This window comes from Microcaecilia unicolor, chromosome 6 (assembly GCF_901765095.1).
Source record: "Microcaecilia unicolor chromosome 6, aMicUni1.1, whole genome shotgun sequence".
Taxonomy (NCBI): domain Eukaryota; kingdom Metazoa; phylum Chordata; class Amphibia; order Gymnophiona; family Siphonopidae; genus Microcaecilia; species Microcaecilia unicolor.
The window spans coordinates 210363819-210378024 of record NC_044036.1 but is presented as its reverse complement, the minus strand read 5'-3'; the positions used below and the strand labels follow the sequence as shown (position 1 = coordinate 210378024).

General features: G+C 44.4%; 1 protein-coding gene across 3 annotated transcripts in view; it reads right to left on the bottom strand.

Moving 5' to 3' along the window:
- Positions 1-12165, bottom strand: part of UCK2 (uridine-cytidine kinase 2) — a 123689-nt gene extending 111524 nt beyond the window's left edge. For 2 of the 3 annotated variants that reach the window (XM_030206529.1, XM_030206530.1), the window contains exon 1: positions 12025-12165. In XM_030206529.1, coding sequence (XP_030062389.1) covers positions 12025-12120 — 96 coding nt within the window. In that variant the 5' untranslated portion in view covers positions 12121-12165. Of the gene's footprint in view, positions 1-11713; positions 11758-12024 lie in introns of those variants that run through there. The other variant, XM_030206531.1, reaches the window with a different exon arrangement.
- Positions 12166-14206: the final 2041 nt, after the last annotated feature.

The following is a 14206-nucleotide window of genomic DNA, read 5'->3' as shown; positions in this document are numbered from 1 at the left end:
TGTTTGTTGTTCCTAATTGCATGCTTAGTGCTTGACACATTGATTTGCCATTTTTGTCTGATCTTTAGCTGTATTTAAGGGCACCTGGCCTACCACGGTCTCTTGTGTAACCTCACTATCCAGAAACCCTATCTTCCTTGTTTGTGAGGTATCCTTGCAAGATACCTTATCCCGAACCATGCGCTGTTGTGCAACTGTCGGCCTTTCCCCCATATCTAGTTTAAAAGCTGCTCTCTTTTTTGAATGCTGACACCAGCAGCCTGGTCCCACCCTGGTTAAGATGGAGCCCATCGTTTAGGAATAGGCTCCCTCTTCCCCAGAATGTTGCCCAGTTCCTAACAAATCTAAAACCCTCCTCCCTGCACCACCGTCTCATCCACGCATTGAGACTCTGGAGCTCTGCCTGCCTCTTGAGGCCTGCGCATGGAACAGGTAGTATTTCAGAAAATGCCACCCTAGAGGATCTGGATTTGAGCTTTCTTCCTAAAAGCCTAAATTTGGCTTCCAGAACCTCTCTCCCACATTTTCCTACATCACTGGTACCCACATGTACCAAGACAACTGGCTCCTCCCCAGCACTATCTAAAATCCTGTCTAGGTGCTGCGTGAGGTCCACCACCTTCGCACCCGGTAGGCAAGTCACCAGGCGATCCTCCCGTCCACCAGCCACCCAGCTATCTACATTCCTAATGATTGAATCACCAAGTATGACAGCTATTCTAACCTTTTCCTCCCGGTCAGCCATTGAATATATATACTCGGCGCGAGAGGATAGTACATCTTCTGGTGGGTAGGTCCTGACTACAGGAGTACTTCCTACTTCACCTTCTGGGAGACCTCCCTCCTCCAAGGTAGCACAGAGGCTACCTGACTAGAGGTGGGACCTCTCTACAACCTCCCTGTAGGTCTCCTCTATGTATTTCTCTATCTCCCTCATCTCTACCAAATCTGCTACTCTAGCCTTGAGGGAACAAACACACTCTGAGGTCTAGGAGCTCTTTGCATCGGGCCACACATATGACATCTCATCAACTGGGAGATAATCATACTTATGGCACTCAACGCAAGACTGGGTAGCACCCCTCTCACTGTTGGACTGCTGACTCCATCTTAGTGTTTTCAAGTTTCTCAATTTTTTAAGAGTTCCTAAAGTATTAAGAATTTCAGTCTGATATAAAGTGATTTTAGTTTATATATTGTCTGATCCTTGTAGTGACAACTACTTAAATGGTAGTGAATGTATATCTACTATAATAAAACTCACCCTCAACGTTCTGAAGACAACGTTCTGAAGTTACTCAGTCACTCCCTGAAGGGTTCATGGATTCATGGTGTTGAAGCCACAACACTGACCATGTCTCTCTGCCCTGCCCTCGCATGACGGACCAATCAGAAAAAACACCTCAACATTCTGAAACATAAAGGACCATCACAACACCATTCCCAGGCAACACTAGGCAACGTAAGACGGACCAATCAGAGGAAACTACGTGACAATAAGGTAGGAGCATTCCCCAACAGAATGGCTCATTATCTGAGCAGCACGGAAAGCACAGAACCACCGCTGGAACGAGAGAAGAATATTCTTGCTGTGGGTATGTGCAAAAATAGACCGGGGGGGGGGGGGGGGGGGGGAGAAATTTTTAAATGCCTAATGCCAGTACTGAAGAATGCCAGAGGGCCAATAGCACAGACTATATTTGGGATCGCTTGACATGGAGTCAGAGGAGCCGGAAAACAACGTGCCTGTCACCATCTGGGACGTGGGCGAACAGGACAAGCTGCGGCCCAGCTGGAAGGATTACCCGCGACCCAGCCAGCAGCAAACAGCGACCAAGGACAGCACAGCACATCCCCCCAACCCCCAAGCAAAAAACAGAACAAAAAAAAGACACACATCAACAACCTGCACACACACCGCACCCTCACACACACACACACACACACAAAAAAAGCCACATGCTAGCTCCCGTTTCATTGGTTTCAGAAACGGACCTTTTTTACTAGTAGTTCTATAAGAGCACTCCTAGCTTATTACCCTAATTACACTACTTGCTATAAATGTAGTGCTGTCCTGTGGGGGGGGGGGGGCGATACTAAATTAGGGTCTGACAGGCAGTGTAGGATCTATCTGCTACTGCAAGTTAATGGGATTACTTCACTTGGTAGAAGAAAACACAGCTTCTTCAAAATAACTCCAGAAAAAAAAACAAAACAATTTACCAGCACAGAATTGAACACAGTTTTAAAAGAGAAACTACCAGCCTCCAAATTAAAACTAGCAAGTATAGAGTAGATAAAAGAGGACAGAGAGGAAATACCCTCATCAGTGAAAGAATTCAGTATTTAAAAACCCCAGGGAGGGACAAAAAGAAGCATGCATTCACACACGCACATCCACAGGGACTCACACTCACTGAAGCACAGTTGTTTTATCTTTCTACCCTAAGCACTGTAACCTTTTGCCAAACCACACTTGTGTTGTAGTATTGTGCTACAAACCCTCCTGCCCCTAAGAAGTGAACTTGGAACCCAAAGGAAAGAACCCAGAGAACCAGACAAAGCCACAGGCTGACATCAAACTTCTGGGGGGCAGATTTTTTTTTTGTTACATTTGTACCCCGCGCTTTCCCACTTATAGCAGGTTCAATGCGGCTTACATATTATATACAGGTACTTATTTGTACCTGGGGCAATGAAGGGTTAAGTGACTTGCCCAGAGTCACAAGGAGCTGCCTGCGCCTGCAGTGGGAATCGAACCCAGGTCCCCAGGACCAAAGTCCACCACTCTAACCACTAGGCCACTCCTCCCTCATAAAGGGCGTCAGACAAAACTGACAGGGCCGACTCCATCCAAGGGGCAACCTCAGAAAGGGTACCCGCACCATCGGCGGGCTGTTCCACCGTCTGCTGTAACCAGGAAAGACATCCTGGGCTGCATAGGAACTGCAAATAGACACCCTCAAGGCAAGGCCTGCAATTTCAAAGGACCGCTTCAGCGCGGACTCCAGCCGCTGGTCCTGCACGTCTTTCAAAGCGACCCCTCCCTCTACTGGGAGAGTGGTCTTGTCACCGCCGTGACCAATGCATCCACTTTAGGCATCCCCAAAGGGGCCAAGTGCTCCTCACGCAGAGGGTAAAGCTGACCCATAGCCCTGGCCATTTTCAACGGCCCATCAGGGTCAGACCATTGAGCAGAAATAAGCTCTTGGATGGAGTCATGCAACAGAAAGGTCCGAGTAGGCTTCTTAGTACCTTGCCATCCTAAGATTAACAGAGGAGGCCTCGCCTTCAGCAGGATCATCAATCGAGAGGGCCTGCAAGGCGTCAGTAAAGAGCTGGCAGCTCGTCATGGTGGAAAATCTGGACCGCATTGGGATCATCCAAATCCAGTGGCAAACAGGCTGCCTCCTCTAGATCATCCGTCCCTGAGGGCCTGCCAGATCCCTCAGACTCCCCACAGCCTGACCACCAGGGGGGGGGGGGGGGGGAAAGGGGAGGATATGTGCCACTTTCAGATGGGGAATTTACCCGTCTATGTTTAGCGTGTTTCCAACACTCGTGGGAGGAAATAACATCGGAAGCCATACCCAGGGCCTCAGCACCCGGAGGGAAGCCAGGAGGCAACGCAGTGTCAGACACCTGTGGCAGAGCTCTTTTCAGCATGAACGCCTTATGCATTAAAAGCACAAACTCAGGGGAGAAAAACTCACCCTGGCCCTCCGCCTCCGAAGTAGGAGAAAGGGATGTAGGAGCTCCTCTGGTAGCCTCTAAACGAGGCGTCCCCCTGCACTCAGACTCCTCCGCAACCGCGAGGGTCGAGACATGCGGCGCTTCCAAAATGGCGCCCGCTGCAAGCTGCATCAAGCGGGAAGAAGCATCACTCGCCATGCTCATACTAGCGTTCTGGGAGATAGAGAAATACTGAAGGCAGTTGGGACTAGCCTTCCTAGAGGTACTATGGTTTTTTAGTGTTCTCTATCTCCACCTGCTGGTAGGCTGATACAACCCATCAGTTAATGGATTCATCTGCTGCTGCTAAGGAAGAGGCTATCTTTAAGTACCATTAATGCCAAATTTTATATTTTTTCAGTCTTTAAATTCTTATACCATATGTATTTTGTTCACATTGTTCCTTGTTTCTCAATTGCATATATTTTCCATCATCAGCTTCCCAAATCAGCTTCTTTATGTGTTTTACGAAGAGCATGCGCTGGATGTTTCCTGGTTTCGGCGTATTTTTTTTAGTATAAGCATCCAACAGCTGTTAGCGGGTTTTTTTTATATTTTTGTATGCCTTGACATTAACATAGTTACAATGCATATCTTTTTTGCAGTATGCATTCAACAGATTAGACTGTCCCCCTCCACCATTTTTTGTAACCACCTATTTCTTTTATACACAATCGCTCTTGTCCACACACAATTTCATTGCATTTTACATTTATTTCATTTATTTTTATTACTATCGTACTTGGTGCTTAGTTCCCTTGGTTTCCAGACATATCTTGTAACATTCTCTCAACCATTTTATACATCAGTCTAATCAGTATATATGTTTCCCATTCCTTTTTCTTGCCTTTCCTCTACTTTCTCCCTCCCTTCCTCCTCCTCTTCTCTTTCTCTCTCCTCTCCCCTCATCCCTTTTCCCCTCCTCCCCCTTCCTTTTTTTCTCTCTTTTCACAGTTTTTCCATTATCTATTTACTTTATGTACTTGCACCTGATTTATTGGCATCTCGGTTACAATACGTGGTTTTTTTTTTTACTTTTTATTTTTCCATTGTGTTTTCCAACACACCCTTTTTCATCTATTCATTTAAAATGTTTTGTTTTTGTGTTTTTCTTACGTATTTTCCTACGTAGGATTTTTATCCTGAGCATTACTCCTGGCAATCGTATCGTGTAATAAGAAAACACCAGGTTACTTCATTCATAAGGTCAGTAGTCCCCATATTTTGGATCTTATTTATTACTTATTACTCTTTATGAGCATATATATATTTTTTTCTTACTATTTCAGCATCTTACTATTTCATGCATTTATAAAATATTAGGTGATTTTGGTCAAAAGGTTAGTCCTCCACTGGATTTTTGTGTCAGACATGTTTATTTTTATGTTGTATCATTTGCATATTTATGGTATATTTTGTATTACATTATCAACTTTTTTATAAAAATATATATTTGTATTCCTGTAATAGTTTGTTATATGAAACTTGCATCTACTATTCCTGTAGTCCCAGTTCAAGGGTCATACTTTTATTTGCATTTGATTCCATTTTTGACAAGTATGCTTTAATTCACACCATATTATCTTGTTTATGTATTACCTTGTTTATGCTCACAGTCTAAGCAATAAAGTTCATGACCTTCAAGCCCTGATGTTGGAGGCAGACTTAGACATTGTTGCAATCACAGAGACGTGGATCAATGGTTCCCACGAACGGGATGCAAACATACCAGGCTATAATCTATTTAGGAAGGATAGAGAGGGCCATAAAGGTGGAGGAGTAGCTCTGTATGTGAGAAATGACATCGAGGCAACTGAAATGACAGGGACCTGGGGAAAGGAAGAAGCGATATGGATCACCTTAAAAAGAGATGATAAAACCTCTGTACACGTGGGTGTTGTCTACAGACCTCCGACACAATTGCAGGAACTAGATAAAGATCTGATCACAGATATTCAAGAGTTGGGAAAGATGAGAGAGGTGCTGTTGCTGGGAGATTTCAATATGCCGAATGTAGATTGGAAGGTTCCGTCTGTGGAATCGGAGAGAGATTGTGGATGCTTTTCAAAGTGCTCTGCTCAGACAAATGGTGATGGAACACATGAGGGAGGGAGCGACGCTGGATCTGGTGCTCACAAATGTGGATAGTGTGTCAAATGTCAGAGTGGGTGCCCATCTGGGCAGCAGTGACCAAACGGTTTGGTTTGATATGACAGCTGAAGATGAGGTCAGCCACTCAAAACCCAAAGTCCTGGATTTCAAGCTTGCTGACTTTAGTAAAATGGGGGAATACCTGAGGAAGGAGCTGATAAGCTGGGAGGACGAACGAGAGGTGGAAGGACAGTGAGATCCAGACTGAAAGAAGCTATAAATAGGGCCACAAACCTTTATGTAAAGAGAGTAAATAAAGCAAACCGATATGGCTCTCCAAGCAAGTGGCTGAAAAAGTACAGGCTAAAGCGTTAGTGTTCCTGAAGTACAGAAAAACTCAAGAAGAGGAACACGGAGAGGAACACCAGATAAAACTGAAAGACGCAAAGAGAGAGATACGGTTGGCGAAAGCGGAAGAACAAATGGCTAGAAAGGTAAGGAGAGGTGACAAGGAGAGGAATACCAGATAAAACAAAGATGCAAAGAGAGAGATACGGCTGGCGAAAGCGCGAGCAGAAGAACAAATGGCTAGAAAGGTAAGGAGAGGTGACAAAAATTTCTTCAGGTATATTAGTGGAAGGAGAAAGACTAAAAAGGGAATTGTGAGACTGAAAGATGCTGCGAATCGCTATGTAGATAATGAAGAAAAAGCACATTTGCTAAACAGATACTTTTGTTCTGTTTTCACAGAAGAAAATCCTGGAGGAGGACAGCAATTGACTGACAAAAGTACATATAAAAATGGAGTGGATATAACACCGTTCACTGAAGAGAGAGTGTGTATGAACAACTTCAAAATCTAAAGGTGGACAAAGCCGTGGGACCGGACGGGATCCACCCCAGGATATTGAAGGAGCTCAGAGAGGTTCTGGCAGGTCCTATTAAAGATGAGTTTAATAAATCCTTAGAATGTGGTCCCTCTTCACAAAAGCGGTGATAAGGAAGAAGCTGGAAACTACAGGCCGGTAAGCCTCACTTCGGTTATTGAAAAAGTAATGGAAGCAATGCTGAAGGAAAGGATAGTGAATTTCCTGGAAACCAAGAAGTTGCAAGATCCGAGACAACATGGTTTTACCAAAGGCAATTGTGCCAAACAAATCTCATTGAATTCTTTGACTGGGTGACTGGACAATTGAATCAGGGACATGCTATGGATATAATCTACTTAGATTTCAGCAAAGCTTTTCACACGGTTCCCCACAGGAGGCTCTTGAATAAACTAGATGGGCTGAAGATTGGAGGACCCGAAGTGGTGAACTGGATTAGGAACTGGTTGACGGACAGACGCCAGAGGGTGGTGGTAAATGGAATTTGCTCAGATGAGAGAAAGGTAAGTAGTGGAATGCCTCAGGGATCGGTGCTGGGGCCCATTCTGTTCAACATATTTGTAAGTGACTTTGCCGAAGGGTTAGAAGGTAAAGGTTGCCTTTTTGCGGATGATACTAAAATTTGTAACAGAGTGGACATCTGGGAGGGAGTGAAAAACATGAAAAAGGATCTGCAGAAGCTAGAAGAATGGACTAAGGTTTGGCAATTAAAATTCAATGCGAAGAAATGCAAAGTGATGCATTTAGGAAGTAGAAACCCACGGGAGAAGTATGTGTTAGGCGGTGAGAGTCTGATAGGTACGGATGGGGAGAGGGACCTTGGGGGTGATAGTAGCTGAGGATCTGAAGGTGACGAAACAGTGTGACAAGGCGGTGGCCGTAGCTAGAAGGTTGCTAGGCTGTATAGAGAGAGGTGTGACCAGCAGAAGAAAAAAAAAAAAAAAGTTTTAATGCCCCTGTATAAGTCGTTGGTGAGGCCCCACCTGGAGTATTGTGTTCAGTTTTGGAGGCCGTATCTTGCGAAGGATGTAAAAAAAAAAAATAAGAAGCGGTGCAGAGAAAAGCTACGAGAATGGTATGAGATTTACGTATGAGGAGAGACTTGCGGACCTGAACATGTATACCCTGGAAGAAAGGAGAAACAGGGGTGATATGATACAGACGTTCAAATACTTGAAAGGTATAAATCTGCAAATTAACCTTTTCTGGAGATGGGAAGGAGGTAGAATGAGAGGACATGAAAGGAGATTGAAGGGGGGGCAGATCAGGAAAAATGTCAGGAAGTATTTTTTCATGGAGAGAGTGGTGGATACTTGGAATGCCCTCCCACAGGAGGTGGTGGAGATGAAAACAGTAATGGAATTCAAACGTGTGGGATAAACATAAAGAAAACCTGTTCAGAAGGAAGGGATCCTCAGAAGCTTAGCCGATATTGGGTGGCAGTATAGCGCTGCGCGAGTCTGGTAGCGCTTTGGAAATGTTTAGTAGTAGTAGTAGAGCCGGTGGGGGGAGGCGGGGCAGACTTATACGGTCTGTGCCCTGACAATGGCAGATACAACTCAAGGTAAGGTATACACAAAACGTAGCACATATGAGTTTATCTTGTTGGGCAGACTGGATGGACCGTGCAGGTCTTTTTCTGCCGTCATCTACTATGTTACTATGTTTATTATGGCATTTTAAATGTAACATATGCATTTCATTATTGCTTCTTTTTATGTATAGTGTGACTTCCATTTTTATGGTATTATTTAATGTGACATCTTTCCTTTTTCTGATATTTTTTAATGTATTTTAGAATATATTTTCAATATATATTTTTAAAAATATTGTCAGACCTGTGAGTTCTTGTACCAAGTAGAGCGCTGCCAAGCCCGGTACTCGGACCAGGTTCTGCTTGGCAGTCAGACAACCCCGGATTTCACCTGCACTAACTGCCGTTCCCCAGAGGTTGAGCCCCTAGGTACGGGCGGCCTGCAGGGCTTATGAGATGAAGCAGGAAGCGGGGTGATGAACGTGACGGCCAGACAGGCAGCAGACACCAGAGTGATCCAGGTACAGGCAGCAGACACCAGAGTGATCCAGGTACAGGCAGCAGACACCAGAGTAATCCAGGTACAGGCAAGGTCAGTAGGCAGGTAGCAGACACCAGAGTAATCCAGGTATAGGCAGAGTCAGCAACAAAGAACAAAGTAGAGGAGAAGCACACTAAGCAAGTAACACCTACCAAAGTAGAAGCCAAAGCAAGGAGTCTAGGGAGAACACAGCTGATAAAGTGCTGGCGTCTGACATGAGCAGGGAGAAGGGGCACAGCCATAGGACAAGAGCAGGGGAAGGAGGAACCGGAAGACCAATAGGAGAGAAGGGAAGAGCAGACACAGGTGGGTGGAAGCAAAGCAATCAAGGAGCCTGCAGCCAGAGAAGAACTACACACATATGACTCAGGGCTGTGCCAGTCAAGTGTGCGTGTCGATGGGACCCTGCGCAGCCCGAGGACACCACTTGCGTTAAGGTAAGGGACATGACAAATATATTACCAATGTGTTTTATCTGATAATACATACACTTTTTAATTTTCTTGTTTGCATATATTATATATGTCTTAATATCTTGTAGACTCCTGATGCAGGCATTTTTTGCGCCGAAACACGGCAGATGTGTAGTCATTTGAAAGCTCTTCAATAAAGGTTTTGAAATCAACATGTCTCCCTTGGTTTTGGATAGAGCCAACCTGCCCTACCTCCTTCTCCTTTATATGACGCTAAGGAAGGACCATTTATGGAGAAGTGTTAGCTCCAAGCTAGAATCACTGGAAGTCAAAGTAGGACCTAGAATTCTACATACATACAAAATAAGAACAGCTTTTGTTCCACTGGGAGGTTGCCACTTTTTTTTTTATATGAAGGTAAGAAAGCAGAGCCGAATATAGAAATAACCTAGAAGAGTGCTAGTACCCAAAAGGTAGCATATGGGCAACCACTCTCCTCAGCACCACCGAACCAGCTTCTGACTGGAAAGAGGAGGGAAGGAATTACAGACAGAGCTCCCCTAGGGCAATTTACCTCCAATTGCATGATACTAGTGACAAGCTTACTTGGCTAGTGCCATTTGCAGTCTTAAGAATCACAATGCCATTTCCACACAAAGTATTCAAGCCATAGTTCTGCACCACTGAGTAATTTAATTATTAAATATTTACTATGAGTACTTCTAGGACTAGACATTATAGCACCACCAAGGTCTCCTGTCCACAAAATTTAACAGCCTGTGCACCACTAGGGCATCATCAGAGAAGCACTCCCATCAATCACCTTAGGTGTGATGTCTTAGTCTACACAACATGATGAGAAATTCTCCTAGAGAGAAATGCAGATTTTTTTTTAAGCCAATCAGGTGGAAGCTGTTGAGCACATGTTGAAGGCAATCTTGCCATTGCTGTTGCCTTGGTAGGAGGAGAGATGTACAGACTGATTAGGTGCACAAAGAATAGAGCCCTCCCAAAAGCTGATTTACCTCCTTTAAAGTTCTGTTAAGGCAGATAGAGACAATGAATGTAGATTTTACCAGCATTATGAATAGCTCCATACTATCACAAGATGGACTTGCTTGTAGCCCAAGGGAAGGGAACTTTCCTGTCTGACAGAAAGTAAAGATGACAGAACTGACATCTAACAAGTATCCAGACCAGAAGCTTTAAGGTGTGTCTGTAAACATCAGCTGAAGACAGATAAATACTGAGTACTTTAAGACTGCACAATGTCCTTAAGGAACAAATCATACAAAACTACTTTGTTTCTCTATTGCCATACATAACCCACTGATTCTAGGCTGACACTAAGTAAGCTCTCTTTGATACACTAAACTGTTGCAGTGAGAATTAGAAGTTAATTTGAAAGTCTAAGATCATACTTCATATAGTGCAGCTTAAGTACCTGGTTCATTAAAGTCAAACTGTGCACCTCTGATACTTTGTTCCATACTTTTTATTAACTTTGTGTTACTATGTACCATACCATGTTAGCCGCACTGAACCTGCTACCGAGAAGGAAAGAGCGGGGTATAAATGCTACAAATAAATAAATAAATCAATAAGGTGTGCACAAAACTAACCCATTTGTTGACAATGCCCCCCAAGAGAACTGTTACTCATGCAGCCCAATTGTGTGTGCTAGGCAACGCAACAAAAGATATATGGATAACAATTAGACATTTTATAATATAATTTACCAGATAAAGCAGTTGACAATTACAGAACCAGCACAAGACCAGATAATGGGTCCTTTCTAAAATTAGTACCTCTCAACGGTTCTTGTTCCTCAGATTAGTCGCTACAAAAGTCAAGACATTTTGAAAGGTTAAAAAAACTTCCAATACAGTCTCTACTCGAAAGATGAGACAAAAGGAGACCCAGGTTAGAAAGTTAACGAGAAGGGACTGAACTTAACAGCCTTCTAAAGGAGGTGGTGTGACCCACAATAACGAGAGTACTGATTATTCTTAGCCCACATTACACCATGAATCTAATCAAGTGGACTCTGGTCCTCAAAAATTCATACCTCCAACTGGTTCTATAATATGCCACCTACTTGTCATAAATGACTTGCCTAGGAATCTCATGTTTTCTTATTGAATTGGAATCCTGGCACAACTCACCTCCCCAACTTTTATCTTGATTTTCAAGAGTATCTCTGGATGATCTGCCCATCACCAAGTCTCCAAAAAAAGATATGTGTACTTTTTACTTACACGACCGGACCTCCCCACCCCACGAGATATATAAATGTTTCATCGTTAAGAGTCACATTAAGACGTCAATATTCAATACCCGTTTTCAAATAAAAAAAAGCAACTAAACGTCATAGAAAAAGGCTGGGAGGGAGCATTGCAATAACACACAAAGAAAACCAAGAGCAACACGCCTGCGAACATACGTGACTACCCACCAACCTACATACTGAATCGGAGCAATATCCTCATTCCTCGACACCCACACGCTGCTCTACCTTAGCAATGGCTCAGCTGTACTCCTACACCCGAATGAGACTAGACAACTTTAGACTTCGTGTCATTTGCCATCACGTTCAACACCTCCTCAAGAGGTCTTCAACACAAACTCGGAGCCCCAGCACCCGATCTCTTCCAACTCAGTCTCTCCCTCAACTAACAAAAAAGAAAGTTAAACATAGAATAAAATCCTCATTAGTATCATACAAGAAAATCTAGGTTTGCCCTTCCCTACTAATATCTCTCACGTGCCCTTCGAGCGAAAGGCAAGGGCCGGGGGAAAGCATATTGTCCCACTTCTCACTCTCACCTTTCCGCTAGCCGTACCGCCGCTCACCCCAATAAGAAAAGGCCGTCCCGGATGGCACTGCGCCGCCAGCAGCCTCCGTTCACTCTCCTCAACCATGCTACTTCTTCCTAACACGCGGCCCACAACTCAAAGCCTCCTTATAGCTCCACCACGTGGCCCCGGCTGCCAGTCCCACTGCATGCAGGGACTTGTAGTTTCCGGCCGCCTTCAAGTCGCCAATCTTTGCACTGCCGCTACCGAGAACTGAGAAGCTGCCTGTACGGTAGGGCGTGGGCATAATTAAGTAGGGCGGCTGCTGCTATTCAAGGGGACCGGAAGGAAGCTCTACTACTATAGGCTCCTTTTTTTTTTTTTTTTGCATGCCGTGGAAATAAAAGCAAAATAGAAATGCAGGAAGGAAGCTTGAGCTAGCAGGTCCCTTCGGAGTAATTGACTAGGCTGGAGAACAAGGAAAATATGGATTTAGGAAAAGGACAAGAGTATTTGGGATATACGTGTTGGAGTACCATAGCAGAAAATCGTTCTCAACCGAATGAGACATGTTCCTGTGTAATCAGATCCTAAATGGGGAAAGTACTGTAGGACTAAGAGGGTTAAACATATAGTTCTGTAGACTGCATTATGTAGTTTTCTGTAAGGATAGTCTTTCCGCTAAGCTATATCAAGGAATGATCTAATTTTTGTTTTCTTTCAAATGCTATAAGCATAGGGAAAGCCACAACAACTTAACCTCTGAAGTCATACTCCTGTTTAGGATCTGCTGGGTGAGTCAGAATATACACTCAGACAAAGGATGCAGCATGGCATGTCCTTTGTAACCCATGGTTCTCAAACTGATCCTTGGGGAAGTACCAATCAGTGTCCAGGATATCCATACTAAATATGTATTAGATGCATCTGCATGCCATGCCATGTCTACTTTGCATGTAAATGTGTCATGCATATTTTTGTGTAGATGTTAGGTTGACCTTTAAATGTAATCCACTCAATATTCAGCCCACACACCTCAGGCAAAATTAGCCAGTACTGAATATCTGAGGCTAATTCTAAATGTGCTGGCTGCAGGAGCTTATGTGGGTCCTGGACAATATTCAGCCAGGACCTGCATGAGACATTTATTCAGGCCCCGGCTGAACATTGGCCGGGACCCAAGGGATGTAGATGCCCTCACTACCTCTGATTCCCTCCTCTTACTTTCAGCGACCTGGAGTTCCGACCAAGCCCCCCACACCATAGGCTGTCCCCCCAGGGCTCCCCGTCCCCCAGGCCTACTTTGTATAGTCCAGGTGGTCTAGTGACGCCCACTTGCTCATGCCCATCACAACATGGCCACTGTGACCTCTATCACAGCCTTGCAGTACTAGGATAAGGGTGGCGAGGAGGGGGAGGCAGGTGCGATGGGTGGCATAAGTCCGATGCTGGCAGAGCAAACGGGAGTTGAGAAGACATGAGCTGTAGGGACCAGCCCACAGATACCCCCTTGAGCCAGTAGCCCCCCTACTAATGACTATGAGGTTCCTGAGCCACTATGGATGCATGAAGTCCACCTGCATTTTGAATCCCTCAGGGAGGACCTGCTGACAGCCATCGTGCACATCCACCAATCATGAGTCTCATGGTTACCACCATTGAGGGAATGTGGGACAAAATATGTGCCCTCACAGAGGCTATAAGGAAATTTGAAGCATGTGTCTCAAGAAGACAACATAGGAGTAGTGTGACCAACAGGACACCTTCAGAAACAACAGGAAGACGTAGTGATGGAAGGAAAAACTTTATTTATAACGCCTGACACGGCACCGTGTTTCGGCAAAGTGCCTGCTTCAAGGGCCTTTATGTGGAAAAAGTTCTTTGATCTGGGTAAAAGCACTTGTCACTGTACAGCACTTTCTATGTTGGAAAATAGAGAGGTGTGGTAGCCGTGTTAGTCCACTCTTAAAGGTAATCAATAGAAATCAAACAAAATGAAACATGGAAAATAAAATAAGATGATACCTTTTTTATTGGACATAACTTAATAAATTTCTTGATTAGCTTTCGAAGGTTGCCCTTCTTCGTCAGATCGGAAATAAGCAAATGTGCTAGCTGACAGTATATATAAGTGAAGCATCCAAGCCTTTCATTGACAGTCTAACAGGGTGGGTGGGAGGTATGCATGGGGACATCAATGCTTTCATTTGTG